Source organism: Leptinotarsa decemlineata, unplaced genomic scaffold (genome assembly GCF_025532065.1).
Source record: "Leptinotarsa decemlineata unplaced genomic scaffold, Ldec_3_MD MMD2_tig00026314_RagTag_RagTag, whole genome shotgun sequence".
Taxonomy (NCBI): Eukaryota; Metazoa; Arthropoda; class Insecta; order Coleoptera; family Chrysomelidae; genus Leptinotarsa; species Leptinotarsa decemlineata.
The window spans coordinates 8340927-8356678 of record NW_027412684.1 but is presented as its reverse complement, the minus strand read 5'-3'; the positions used below and the strand labels follow the sequence as shown (position 1 = coordinate 8356678).

Here is a 15752-nt window from a genome sequence, read left to right as displayed (position 1 = left end):
AAGCAGAGCTAGAGAAAAAATACAGGATATCATGTCAGCCTGTTCTGGTTTTCTGCCCTGACTGTTCCTAACAGTCAGAAAACAGTCACCCAACTGAATACTGAACATATTGTCGCGGAAACTTTTTCAGTTTACAACTGACGCACTGATTTCGGTCGATTCGGGACAGTACAAACTAAGAACCGTAACAAACCTATCGAAACCTGGATAATGACCTAGAAGCCAAAGCCAGAAGCCAATAAGAAGATAAAGAATTCTTTTTCAATTTTTTGATAATGGGCATTCAGCAAGATTAGTGTTCTATATACACAGTGAAGTTGTTAGATTTCAAATGAAAGTTTCAATATTGGAGTATTGAGAATATGAAAACTGAATATGTGCAAATGTGCTGTTCAAAGGAGAAGTTGGAAGTATTTCAAGTAGTGATAATGTGAAGGTTAATGGCTAGCCAAAAGTTTAAAACTAGCAAATAGAAACTGAATCTACATGTTTCCAGTTTACTATTTGAACCTTTTGTGAAAGAATCATTGAAATGGAAGAAGAAAAACCACACATTTGCAGATTATGTCTGACAGCAGTTTCCCAAAGTTTTTATTATCTCAGTGGAGATAGGAGTGATATGATTCAAATAATTCTTCCTAATGTTGTAAGTATCTCTTCAGATAATCGAACTTAGATATCATCCTCCGATTCATCCCTCAGTCAGATTCAACATTCGTCCTTACAGTCCTTAACTATTTATGGTTTTCGTTTACCAAAAACCTCATTAAAGTAAATTACTAAATATGAAGAGCAAATTAAAAAATTTGCCAAGAAATTTTTTGACTTTAAATATAATTCACATTGGTATTTCTCCATTTTGTCAATAAATCTCCTTAACATAAATTCAGCCTTTACATTCCAAAACAAAGAATTTATAAATTTTAAATTAAAATATACCCCCTTCGAATAACGTTTCAGAAATAAACAATATATGTTCATTTTCCCAAAACCTTGAAATAAAACTCCAAATGGTAAAAATTCATTTCAACGGCTCTCACAGGTTTTTGAAAATATACATTTGTGAGGTCACATAATGTTTCATATGAGAAAAAACGATGTAGCAAGACAAAACAGATGAATCTAATTGAAATTTTCAATATATAAGTGTATTGAAATATGTGAAGTATATAAATAGATATCTTTCCTTTCAGAATTTAGATGTTTGCGAAAATGTGATAGTATGTGAAGAATGTGACCGTAGTCTTCAAGAGGCCTTTTCCTTCAAAACGGCATGCCTTGAAATTGAAGATAACATTCATAACTATACAAATGATGGAACGACTCAAGTGGATTTGGAGAAAGTACTTGGATTAGAACAAACTAATGAAGAAAGTTTGATGAAAATATGCAGAACCTGTTTAGAATTAGTGGATTGGGACTCGTGTGAGTGGTTGATACCGGATAATAAATGTTTATTGACACAAAGATTTCAAAAATGCATCCCAGAAATGGTAAGTGATTTTAGAATGACCCAAACAATAAATCAATATTTGTTGAAATCACAACACTATTTTTCACTTGATTTTTTTGAATCTGTCAAGCTCCATTATAATTAATTTGAAATGAGTGCTTTTTAAGAGTTGCTCTTTGTGAGAGTATAACTGATATTGAGACCCGGAACTTTTCAGCTCTTGTAGTACTCAATGATCAATTAGAACTTGATAATTCTTTCCTTTCAAATTTGTTTTTTAATGAAGAAATGGATGATTAGCTTAGAATAAAATATTAACCCTGGTATTATTGATTACATATGTATTATAAGCTATGAATTTTTTTTCAGGATTTGGAACTTACCAAAAACCCTATTTTATGTCAAACTTGCTTAAGGTCAATGAAAAATCATTTCAGTTTCATTTCACAATGTATGGAAAATGAAGAAAAAATTATGAATTACATAAAAACTAACCCACCTGGAAATTTTAATCTCTTTGACCTTCACCAGTTGATTATTTCGAAGACAGAACCTCCAGAAGTAATTGATTATTTTGGAACCATTTATAAAACGGAACTGGATATTTGTGCGGACCAAAAAGTAGAAAGGGAAGAAACGGAAGAACCAATGGAGTTTGAGGTTAGTACAGATTCAAGTGAATGCAATTCTGATGAAAATATGGAACAGGAGAGGAAAAATCAGATTCCTGATAGTTTGACTGAAAATGAACATAGTGAAACTGGAAAAAATAAGGTCAAATCAGTTGTGAATACTGAGTCAATGTTGATCGTTGAGCCAATATCAAATGTTGAACCAACATCAAATGTTGAACCAACATCAAATGTTGAACCAACATCAAATGTTGAACCAACATCAAATGTTGAACATACACTAAGGGTTGAGCCAACATTGAGTGTTGAAAAATCAATCAATGTAGAGTCACCATCAAATATAGAGCCAACTTTGGATGTTGATAAAATATCAAATATTGTGGCACCATCAAATGTTGAGTCACAGTTGAATATGGAACCAACTTTCAATGTTGAAAATGACACAAACAATATGTATATGGAAGTAAGTGCTGGTAACAATCCTGTTGAAAAAAATGTTTTTGATCTCGATAGCGATTTCAGTGATGGTGAAATGAATGATGATCTACTAAATGACGATCACGGTAGTGATGTTAGTAATGATCTTGATGATGGAGCAAATGAAGATCTAGAAAATAACTTGGGAAATAATCTCGATAAAAATATTGATAGCACCTCTCATTCTGAACCTAACGATAATGTCAGTAGTGACGTTGGAGTAAATAATGACACCTGTATAGAAAGTGGTAATGACATTGTCACTGATCAAATTGAACTTCATAATGCTCCTATTGCTGACCAAGGGAACAATTCTAGCACTGATCCTAAGGCTGCTAATGTAGATCCTAGTCCTTCTCTTGGTGAAAACATAAACAATGTTCCTAGTGACCCTCCCAATGAAGACCTAATTTCCAAACCCAGCACCGAATCCAGCAAAAACAATAGAGAGGATGACGAGGTAGAAATAGTTTCTGTAAACAGTAATATTATTGAAATTGATCTGACCAGTGATGCAGAGCCAACGGAAACTGTTAAGATTATATCAAATCCACAATTGTGGAAGACATCTGTAAAGAAAGAACCTGGAACTGCTTCTTCCAGTGGAGAGAGTGAAAAATCTGAAGGTAATGGTAAGAGGAAACGAAGGTATAATACTCGGTCGAAGAATCGTTTAAAAAGGAGGATTATTGAGTCAAGTGATGAAGGGGATAATAATGACAATGATCCTGATTTCAGAGTTGGGATCGGTGGTCAATCTGACTCTGATGAAGAACCTATTGCTGAACCAGCCAGGAAGAGGTTAGTTGAAGAAATTTCATAAATTTAAACAAGGTTATAAAAATGTACAAACCCGAAGCAAAATATCTAGGAAGTTACCTAGGATAATCTAAAATTTATATTCAATAGTTAGGATTGAATAAAAAATTATGAATTTGGGAAAAGCAAACAGTAACAAATAACAAAAGTATTCATAAAAAAATTTATTTAATGATGAACTTTCGAATAATTACTAAAAGTATATAGAAACGTTTTGAAACTAAGCAAAAAAATATAAAACATGAAAATAATATGTTATTAGCCAAAATGGAGCATCTCAGGGTTTCATTATTGAAGGTGGGTAAGGCTGGCAAAAAAAATGAGAAACATTGTGTTTTCAGTTTTTTTATTGACTTTTTTGGTTAAAAAAACTTCTTTGACATCTGTCAAAACGTAAAAGATAAGTATTATTTCTTAATCATTGTTTTGATAGGCAAAATTGTTAAATACGACAAGTTACTGATAAATAGAAGATTTTTCTTTGTGAAAAATACTTTGATTTTTACGCAGTAACTTATCGGGGTAAACTAAATAGTTTGCCTTTCTACACTTGTATAAAGTTCTCCATTATAATTTTTATATTTTTTAGATTGTGGAAGGTAACAATTACCCAAAAAAGTCGATAAAAAAACTGATTTTTTCCTCCACAAAAAATGACTTTCGTTGAATATTGTGTTTTCCTTTTATAATTTATAGCAGTTTTCGAAACTGGCAGCTCCACACTAAAAGAAGACATTCGTCTTACATAATTGTACATAAAAAAAATTAATGTTTGAATTGCACTACATCTTAATGACGTTAGTGTTGATTTGGAAGTTTCCGTCAGTTTAATAAATATTTGAAGAAAACCAGCCAAATGGAAAAAATATTAAGAAGCAAATTTAAACAAATAGCCATTAAGGCTCAACTTTTGAAACTGGACAGTAACGATGTTATTCACAGTAGTATACTCAATGAAAAAGAGGCAAATATCTTTTTCACTGTCTACCAGTTACAAGGTGGAGGAAGAAAGATGTTTCTTCATGATGAAAGTGAAAATATTTTTAGGAGAGATGGTTTTTTTTTGGTAACAAAACTTTTGGCTATCTACTTCTCCATCATTGAACAAGGAATTTGGGAAACTCCAAAAAAAAGGAAGGAAGAAAATAATTAAAATAAAATATTGAGTTTCTTTCAGATATTTGAAGAAAAAAACCTTTTGAAACAACTTTCATATGAACATTGAATTACAGAAAACACCGTTTGTACTACAAGCATTTGTTATGGAATTGAAACAGTTTGATATATGAAAGGATATCAATAAAAAAATGTCATATACATGGAATACTATCATCCTCAACGGTGTACTTCGAAATTTCGGGGCAAGACACTTATCTCATCCCCAACAGCACCATTGTGGATAACATTACGAGACAAAGCCTGTATTTCTTTTCTAATATTACGACTTTATGTCACTGAAAGAGACCAATCTGCTCTTGTTACAATTACAGTACATACATATACACATTGAAACAGTCAATCACATTCCGAGGCTCAGTCATAAAAATTTCATTGAATTTTAAAACGGAATATTTTTAGGATCTGTTTTCCATTTTTTGTTTAATGGTAGTGAAATAAAATGCCATCTGAATTGCTTCTGGAAGAAGGTGTCTTCCCAGATAATCTTCAAAAAGCTAAAATAACCAATACATACATCAGCGGTAGATAAAACCTAGCCAGACTTCAATAATGCAAGTTCTGATTCCAGAATAATAAATAATTCAATCTTAAATGAGGACTATAGTTAATAAATTAAAACTAGGAGCAAGTGCTTGAAACAAGTACAGTCAATTAAATTTCTAGGAATGAAAACTGTAGTTGGAAAACACAAATTTATGGAATGAGTAAACAAATTGTTACTGTTTATATCAGTTACACAGTACAGTTGAAAATTTTGTTCTACTTATCTATTGTCATGCATCTTGAATGATATGCTAGTCTGGGGTTGCTCACGAAAGTGAGAAAGACATTTTTATTTGTTTTTAAAAAACGGACATTCAATGTATTGTCCCTGTAAAAAAACAGTTGTAAGGAACTGTTTAAATAGCTGAGTATTTTAACTATAGCCTCAATCGACACTTACCAATCATTACGACGTTTCAAAAACTTAAATTCTTTTATGACACTAAATCTGAATAATTATGAAAACAGAAGTTACTTAATTGACTAACATCAACAGAATACAGGTTCTAAGTTAATGGGCGTCAAGGTGTTTAATAAATTACCAAAAAACATCAAAATTTAGTAGATTTCAAAACATTTACTGGCGAGTAAAGCCCTCTACCTCATTGATGAATATTTCTATGCAATTTGATAAGTAGAATTTGGAATCTGGCGTGAAATTAATCTATCGAAAATACTTTTACCTCACCATAACAAAATGCTATCTTTCAATGCAAGTTTCGCTAACCAAGTTAGCACCATCAGGAGATGACTAAGTCTCAGGATGCATTATAATAATATCATTTATTGCTTAACAGGTAACACCCTATTTCAGGACATCATTGAATACATCAGTAGTGATTAGTAGTAGATAAAATAACAAGTTAACAAATCATGTTCAATTTTGACATGATATATGTATATAATATAACAATGATATACCGGGTGTCAACGAATCTATTAGACAAGTCATAACTTCTAGACTATTAGGTGTATCAAAACGAGATTTGGTACAGATAAATGGTATGTGGAGAGGAGGGTTTTCACATATTTTTCACTTTCCGGTCACTTCCGGTTTCAGCGGAAATGGCTCCGGTTCTGAATTTTTAAATGGAACACCCTGTATATTGTAACATTTTTGGATTTCTGAGACAATTCTGGATCAGAAACTGACATTTCCGGAAGTTTTTCAGCCTACTTGATTTTTTCAGAGTCACTTTTAAAATTGCATCTAGGTGGCCATGATCGGACGTAAACTAATCTATGGACCTCAGGTGATATCAGAAAATTGCAATAGCGGAGTTTTAGTGACTAGTGTGTTGAATATGAATGAGACAAGTTTACAAAATAACATTTTCGTGTCTAACTATTATTTTTCAAATGGCGACCATTTTTTGACAAGCACTTTCCGAAAAAAGGATTTTTTGACAAATCTAACGATAGTAATTCATTTGCGATTGGATTACAAATAAGAACATAAATTAAATATTACTGAGGAAAATACTCGATACAAATTCATTTACTTTTGTCAAGGGTGCCATGGATAGGAATGATGCATAATATTTTGCGGTTATTTCCATCAAGTCCACTTTGGAGAACAAAACGCTCACCTAGGTTATGACAGTGACATAAGCTTTATGAGCAGAAAGTAGAAGTTTCTCTTGATTTTCGTTAATTTTAGTTTAATTTTTCGTCGAAATAATGTATACTCAAAGTGAAAAAGTGGATATGTTGTTATTGTTTGGAGAATGCCACAGAAATTCAAGGAAAGCTGCTGAGTTGTATGCTCAGAGATATCCCAATCGGCAACACCCATCTCATCAGTATTTTCCCTATGTTGAGAGTCGTTTTAGGCAAGAGGGAAATCGAGACGCAGAACAGAGGTTTGTCATAAATGAGGAGACTGAGATTAACGTTCTTGCTATGGTAGAAGTTGACAAAACGGTTTCTTTAAGAGAAATTAGTAGAGAAATGCAGATAAGTCACGAATCAGCAAGAAAAATACTGAAAAAGCACGGATATCGAGCATTTAAATATCAGTTACATCAACATTTGTATGCTGACGACGGCAATAGAAGAGTAGTATTTTGTGATTGGTTGCTTCAAAATCATAGAGTTAACCCAAATTTTATCAACTTCATTCTATTTTCCGACGAATCACGGTTTACAAATAATGGCATGTTTAATAAGCAGAATTGTCGGTACTGGGCCCAACAAAATCAACATGCAATGAGAGAGGGCAATTTTCAAGAAAGGTTTGGCGTCAATGTCTGGGCTGGTATCGTTGGAAACAGAATAATTGGTCCAATATTCTTTCAAGGTCAGTTAACAGGGGTTAGATACTTGGGTTTTCTTCAAAATGAAATCGAGGATCATCTTAATGATATGCCTTTAGAAGTTTTACGGCAAATTTACTTCCAGCAAGATGGAGTACCACCCCATAATAGCAGAGACGTACTTGATTTTTTAATAGAGCATTTTAATAATAGAGTTATTGCAACCAACGGTCCAGTACGGTGGCCTGCCCGCTCACCGGATCTGACTGTGTTAGATTTCTTCATTTGGGGATATGTAAAAGAAAGGGTCTACTATGCAACAGCCCCAGCCACTCTCGAAATCTTAGAAGAAAGGATTCAACAGGCATTTAGAAGTATATCGCCTCAAATGTTACAAAACGTGTTGAGAGAAACAATTGAACGAGCTGAAATGTGTCTTGAACAAGGAGGGATGCACTTTGAAAATTTACTATAGTGGAATTTTCAAGAACTTAGGATATTGCAAAAAATCTAAGTGCATCGCTAAAATTATTAGTTAAATTTGTTGATCCAATCGCAAATAAATTAGTAACGTTAGATTCGTCAAAAAATCCTTTTTTCGGAAATTGCTTGTCAAAAAATGGTCGCCATTTGAAAAATAATAGTTAGACACGAAAATGTTATTTTGTAAACTTGTCTCATTCATATTCAACACACTAGTCACTAAAACTCCGCTATTGCAATTTTCTGATATCACCTGAGGTCCATAGATTAGTTTACGTCCGATCATGGCCACCTAGATGCAATTTTAAAAGTGACTCTGAAAAAATCAAGTAGGCTGAAAAACTTCCGGAAATGTCAGTTTCTGATCCAGAATTGTCTCAAAAATCCAAAAATGTTACAATATACAGGGTGTTCCATTTAAAAATTCAGAACCGGAGCCATTTCCGCTGAAACCGGAAGTGACCGGAAAGTGAAAAATATGTGAAAACATTCCTCTCCACATACCATTCAACTATACCAAATCTCATTTCAATTCTCCTAATAGTCTAGAAATTATGACTTGTCTAATAGATTCGTTGACACCCGGTATAACTTTGAATAGAAAACAAAAGAAAGAAAACTGCTAGTATAACTATTCATGGTGATACTCGGTAAAAGTAATGATAATAATTGTCTCTCTTACAACAGAAATGAAGGAAAAAGAAAAAACTTATTTATATTCATTTATATTTTTTGAGGAACCCTGCTCAAAGCCAAACATCAAAGAAAAACTCCCCGAGTCCCAGAAACCTTCCAGGAATTGTGTTACCAACAGGACTACCTTCAGCGAATTTATTGGCACCTGGAATTCAACAAAAGTAAGTTGAATTATAATATATTGTTATATACTGTGTTATTGATATTTTCAAAACAATTTCTGAAATACCATTTTTTTAGTAATTGGGTCAACTATCAATCATTTATAACTCCTGACGGAAACCGGTATGTGGGAATACAACAATTTTTCCCTATACCAGCAAATGGAATGATTGCGGATAATTTAGCTGCAATGAGGTAAGTAACTGGACAAACAAATAGATAATTTCTGCCAAAAATGTTTGTTAGAAAAAAATTTAGTTATAATCATTGCTACAAAAGAAAAACATTTAACTTTTTTTTTTTTCAAATAAAGCAAAAATTTTTTTAACAACTTGTTTTTTTGTGTTTTTTGTAGTTGCAAAGCAGTCCATAATGATTCAGCTACCATTATTGTTATTTTTTCCCAGATTCTAAAGCAAATTCAAATCCAAGATAGAGTGGATGTAAACATTGACATGCCCTGCGCACGTGATATTGAAAATCCCAAGAATTGGCCAGGGTCGTATTCAGAACCAACATCTTGTTGATCGCAAATGCTATATCATACTTAGGAAAACTTTTTTATAATAACGAGCGAAATGTACAAGTTTTTCAGTTCAACTGGAAAAATGCAGATAATATGTGTAATATTAAAAGATTTTCATTGGATTTTTCACAGCGCACTCAAGCATTATATGAAAAGAGACGTAATTATTTCTTTATTGATAATTTTTATTTTATGTCAAATCAAAAGGAATATTAATCAAAATTATTCAACTGGATGAATTTGTCTCTTCATCAAAGCCTCATCAAAAAGTACTTGAGATAACGTGGTGTTATGCTGAGCTACAAAATTCTTCACATCCGCCCATATTAACTCGATGGGATTGAGCTCGCAGTGGTATGGAGGCAGGCGAAGGACAATTTTGTTTTGGCCTGCTGCCATCTCATCGACTATATATTTTTGGTATTCAAGCTTGCGCTCCTTGACAATTTTTAGTAGCTGTACTCTTAGCATTGAGTTTTCAAAGCTAATATTCTTTGATCGCAGCCAATTTTGGATTTCAACCGTCCCCAATGATAAGGTGCATTGTCCATTACAATCACAGCATTATCCTCCAGATGGGGTAAAACTTTGGATAACCACTGTTCGAAAGATTCACCGTTCATTTCTTCGTGATAATCTCCAGTTTTCTTCGACTCGAAACACCACAGCCCTTCAGCAACAAACCCATTCTCATTGCCGATGTGACAAATAATAAGCCGTTTTCCTTTATCTGAAATTATGAAGAGATATGTAAGTAAATAAAACAAATACGAGGGTTACTTTTTATATATTGAGATGGAGGCAGGTCTTAATATAAATATAAGTACCTGATGGATTTGTTAATCCGGTGGATAGTCCATCTAGAAAGGCCATCCTAGATGAGGTCACAGTTTCATCGACCCATACTTTAGGGGTAGTATGACGAGCATTAACCCAGGTTCCATCCATATCATAAATTTTTCTCTGTTGTTCCCTATAATATTTAATTTTGGTCAAATACTCTCTCCTCCATAACACAATTTCCTCTCTATCCAATAATAACCTATTGCGCCCTCGTTTTTTCCATACAAAATTCAAATGTTTCAATACTTTATGAAATGTTGACCGCTTAAAACTTGGCAATAAAATATCTTCATTTATTTCTGTGAGTACTTTGTTTATCGTTGGTATTTCATTTCTGAAAAAGTACTCATGAACTTTCCTCCTGATTGCATGTTTATCAGCATCATCTATCGATTTTATAATGGTTTGACGATTCTGATTTGTATTCGGTTTGGAAAATGTGTGATTTTGTTTATATCCCCGTAAAACATTGTAAATCGAAGCACAACACACTCCAATTTTATTGAAAACTTTCGATACGACTTCTTCGACAGTCAATGTCCTAATTTCTTCCATCTCTTTCTTGAACACATTTAAAATCACTTCTTTCATCTCAACACTCAAATGTCTTTTTTTGGATCGTTTCCTGGCTGGACTCAGAGGATAGCTCACAGTGTCATCAGCAGTGTCTGTACTGACATCTTAGAAAATAATTTTAAACAATATACTATAACGCACGCCATACAAACACGCAAACGACTGATTACAACCCTGTGCTGGTACCAAACTTGTACCAAGAAGGCGAATTCACCAATGAACGCTGCCCTTCCCATCTGACACTGGGCGATCATGTGAACATCACGCTTCGGTTTTGTTTTGTTTTACTCTATCTTGGATTTGGATAGAATTTAGTTAATTTAGTAAAATCAGAAATGATATATTGTCTTATAGAATAATTTCTGAAAAACAAAGAGTATTTAGTCCTAGGAATATAGGAAGATAAAGACCCATACAGTTGTACATAAATTAACCCTGAAACAATAGACAGGACTTTGGTAATTCAAGAGTTTAACTATTCTCTGAATCAATAAAAGAATATAGGCTTTCATGGTCAGAGTCACGAATGAAGAGAACAAAATCTAGGCCATGCCATGGTTTAAAGTATAAAACATTTTGTCTGCTACTGCAGAAGATATCTTCAGCAGTGTATGAGGACTGTGAGGAAAAAAGTAGTATCTTGAAGTATTGACTGACTGAAGAGCCATCACCGTTTTCCCTTGCGGTTGCCGAAGCTATTTTTCCACACGGTTACTGTGTGCAGAGCTAGAATTTCCAACCCGCTTACTCCCGAGTGTTTCTCAGCCTTCTGCTTGACACTTGCTAGATTGAGATGTAAGCTCTTCTGGTTTGAAATCAGTCTCTGGTGCTCGAACTTCTTTTTGCCTGTCTGTGGTTTTTCCTGCCTTTATTGTGTATAGTGTTTGCATGGTGGTCCCCTGACTGGTGAGTGTGTAAGTGTGTGGGATACTGGGATTTTGTACGTATCTAGGGTTCATTTGTTGTTATACTTATCTGAGCCTCCTAACTAAACAGATTTTCGATTTCTTTTCAGTAGAATATTGTCAAAAAAAATCCTCTCTGAAAACAGCATCAAGAAAGTTGGTATTGTATATTGCATGGGTGTACATATTCAGGTTCTGAACTGCATGAATCAAATTGTTTTCAATTCAGTGTCACTATTTTTTGCTTGTGCGAGTGGCTAGCTTCTTCAGAGGTTCATACATCCTGAGTTGATATCTCCAATGACTGGATATTTCGGCTGCTTAACGCGTACTTATGTTGACTCATCAGGTGTGCTAAGACCTTTACCTGGCATAGGTAAATTTTGTAAAACGTGTTTATGTTTTTGAATTGAAAGGGGTATATTTTTAGGAGTAATTAATTTTTTGGGAAAGAAAGTTTTTGTGTTTATGTTGGATTTGGGTAGTCTGGCGTGATACTACCTGTACCTGTATTAAGTAATTTGTCAATAATATCCGTTGACTTTTTCTCTCTGTCGTCATACTGTTTGCTATTCTTGAACTTCTTAGAATGGGATTCCATATTTGATTGAGGTTCACAGCTTCTTTTTTTCTGTTGAAATTATCCGTGGGTTTGTGAATTTGTATTGCCTCCTGTACCCACTATCAGCAGCAGGGGTTTATCACATACCGTGCACTTGTGGGAAGGTGTACATCGGAATCACCAAAAGATCCATGGGAACAAGGTTGAAGGAGCATGAAAAAAAACTGCAAACTGGTCATAAAATCATTGTAGAAATTGTTGAATAGCAATTGCTATTCACATATCTTCATTCAAATGTCGAACACTGAATGCCTCGCTTTATAACATTTTATATGTCGTTCAGTCACTGTACTGATAATTGCACATTTCTCGTGATGTCACACATGCTTTTTTTCAACACAAAATTTCAAAGTAGCATGTCTTGACAACGATAAAAGCTAGCATGAAGAAGAAGAATTTTATTTATTTAGTAGGACATATCCTAATATAAAAATAGTTATACAAACATGTTTCTAGACTAATAGTTATATAATAAAAAGAAAAGAAAGACAAATACTAAAAAATAAAATAATGCACTTAAAGTATGTAAATTCGTGTGAACAAGATTGATTATGTTGTAATACATTCTGGTGATTTACAGTGACAGGATATGTTTACTGATCCTCGTTATAAATACATAAATGGTATTAGATTGATTGATGTCTTGTGGTAGCTTATTGAACTCATCGAGTCCTTTATAGAATAGCGATTTCATTGAGTTTGCCATTTTCCAATTAGGGAGATGAAACATATTATTTCCTCTAGTAGTATAGTTAAGTATTTGCGAGTTAATCGTAGTAAATTCACTTAGATAATCTGGAAGTAGCTTATGTAATATCTTATAAATAAAAATCATTCTTAATTTATAAAATCTGTTTTTCACCGATACCCACTGCAAACAATCTAACTGGTAAAACGATTACACTTCAGTATAATTCTCATTCCGCGATTTTGCAGCATTTGTAGTTGTGAAATTTTATTAGAATGAAGGGAGTATAGTAAGCTACCACAATAATCAAAGTGGAGCTAGATAATGGTGTTATATAATTTTGTAATATGGGAGTATGTTGAAAGACATGAGGAAATTCTAGAGAAGTAAAGTTTCTTACTAATTTTTTTACTTATGTAGGAAAAATGTTCATACAATAATATGCTATTATCAAGTATGAATCCAAAATATTTAAACTGGTTAATGAATTCAATTTTATTGTTATCTATTTCAAGATTGAGTTGGTTTGAGTTGATGTTTTTGTATTTAAAGGGTGTGGTTAGGATCATTGCCTTACATTTTGTCACATTGAGTTTCATTTTGTTAATATTGAAATATACTTGTAGTCTTGATGGGGGATCGTTTATCTTGTTGATAGTACCATACATATCATTGCCTGAGATTTACAGTAACATATCATCTGCGAATGAATTGAGAAAATCAGTCATGATAGTATTGTCAAAACGTTTGGCTTTGTGTTCTGAATGACAAGCACTATTGACCTAATTATCTCTATCAGCTTAAGTTTTTCTTATGCTAATACAATTTTTCTTATTGGAATATGCTTTTTTTCTAGTAATATGGCTACTATGGGTCAGAGGCTGCAGAATAACCGAGTGGCACCGGTTTTTCCTCAAATATTACCTAATACACAAATAATAGGAACACCCCAAGGAAACATATTGAGGTATTGTGAAAAGTTAGTTGAATAATTATAAGGTTTTAAAAAATATTTGAAACCAATATAGTCAATGTTTTGGTTGGTTTCCGGGTTTTGCCGTGGTCTTCTTTGGTTACAATCTCCAAACGTTTTAACTGCAACTGCAGCAGTCATCTACAGTGTTGTGGTCGAAGTACTCTTCTTCAAAACCCAGAAACCAACCAAAACATGTATGAAAATAACTTGATTTTTTCTATTTTATTTAGCTTATTATGTGATTTTTATGATATAGTTTATGCTTGACTTGCATACAGAAATACTGAATGTTTTTTGTAGTTCTCAAACAGTTGGACGATATTCACAACCCACTTCAACGACCCTAGGAACCATAGCAAATCAGTTGAGGTAAAATATAGTTACTTTTTCCGAAAGACTGTAGATACTTGCATACAGAGATGCTATTTTTGTAGTTCACAAACTGTTAGACAACCAATAACCATTCAGGGTAATGTACAGCTGAATAAACAATGACTTTAGAAATCATAAAAAATCAGTTGAAATACTGTTACTATTTCCATAAGTTTGTTTGCAGTTTTTGTAGTTGACTTTGATTTAGTAAGTACATTAGGAGTAGTGTAGAACAGAAATTAAAATGTGGCAAAATTATTCAATTGTAAACTGCGACTTTTGATTTGTTAAGATGTGAAGACCACATTCGACAAGAAAGAATACATTTTTTGATTTTTTTTGACGATATAATTAACAAGGTCGTTGAATGTCAGTGCGTCAATTAAATGAATTTTTTTCAACTTTTACCTAGGCCTAACTATCATAGTTTTACTTTTACTTAGTTTAGCATAAGTTAACATTCAGTAAATACATAAAACAACTTGAGATATTGCACTTTGTATCCCAGCTATTACATAATTTTTATTACTATTTGATATACGAGGTCTGTTAAAAAATAAGGTGAATGTTCAAGTTTCGCGGGCTATGCACATTCAATTAGCGATTTTTTTTATGTTGGTACACTCGTCTCGAACATATGTTCACAGTTTCAGCTATTTAGCATGTTCAGTTTGTTGGTGAGAGGCATAAAAGTTAGAAGTGTTTGGCGTGTTCGGCGAATTTCTGCTATCGAAAGAAATGTTTCAAAAGATTTGCACCAAACTTTGTGTAAAAAAGGCAATTAAGTGCTCAAAAAAACCTGAAATGTGTTGAAAGTGGCATACGGTGATTGTACTCTGAGCCGGAAAAATGTTTACAAGTGGTACAAGCTTTTCACAGAAAGTCGACAAGATGTGAATGTCGACGCTCGCCCTGGACACCTTAGCACAGAGATGTCAAACTCAATTTTGCAGAGGGCCATATATTAAATTTAGAATGTGTAGGCCGTAATTTTGTTCTGGTGTTAGGAAAGTGTTTTCAATAGATTATTTTTACGCCAGAGGTTCCAGTACGAACTATCAATGTACTATCAAACTTGTTGTTTAGAGATGGCGTTACTGTCTATGATTGAGTTGTTTACTACAACTAAATAGGTACCTAACACGCTTGTCTAGGCACGCGCTGCCCTTGAAATTATTTATAAATGTAGTGTGCGCATGTTAAAACTTCCGTGGAGGAATCGAGTGAAGTCTAAAAGCTCTAAAAAACATGATTCTTCTTTTTGTGACACTTTGCGATCGCGGGCCGTATCTTTGACACGACTGTCCTAGCACATAAACAACTGATAAACATTTTGAGAAAGTGGAGAAAATTGTTATGGAGAATCGTCGAATCACTATTAGAGAAGTTGCTGAGGATGTCGTAATATCAGTTGGTTCATTCCATGCAGTTTTTTCGTAAATTTTGGACATGAAGCGTGTGTCAGCGAAGTTTGTTCCAAAATTGCTGAATTTGACCAAAAAAACCACCGCATTACTATTGCTCAGGAATTGTTGAATGACGGCA

The 15752-nt window shown here is 33.5% G+C and overlaps 1 protein-coding gene across 17 annotated transcripts in view; it reads left to right on the top strand.

The window, feature by feature from the left end:
- Nucleotides 1-252: 252 nt before the first annotated feature.
- Nucleotides 253-15752, top strand: part of LOC111508534 (uncharacterized) — a 71311-nt gene continuing 55811 nt past the window's right edge. For 15 of the 17 annotated variants that reach the window (XM_074181588.1, XM_074181583.1, XM_074181582.1 and 12 more), the window contains exons 1-7: nucleotides 253-646; nucleotides 1194-1493; nucleotides 1823-3363; nucleotides 8579-8698; nucleotides 8778-8894; nucleotides 13716-13838; nucleotides 14136-14204. In XM_074181588.1, the coding sequence (XP_074037689.1) occupies nucleotides 533-646; nucleotides 1194-1493; nucleotides 1823-3363; nucleotides 8579-8698; nucleotides 8778-8894; nucleotides 13716-13838; nucleotides 14136-14204 (2384 nt within the window). In that variant the 5' untranslated portion in view covers nucleotides 253-532. The remainder of the gene's footprint in view (nucleotides 647-1193; nucleotides 1494-1822; nucleotides 3364-8578; nucleotides 8699-8777; nucleotides 8895-13715; nucleotides 13839-14135; nucleotides 14205-15752) is intronic. The other 2 variants (XM_074181584.1, XM_074181576.1) reach the window with 1 other exon arrangement.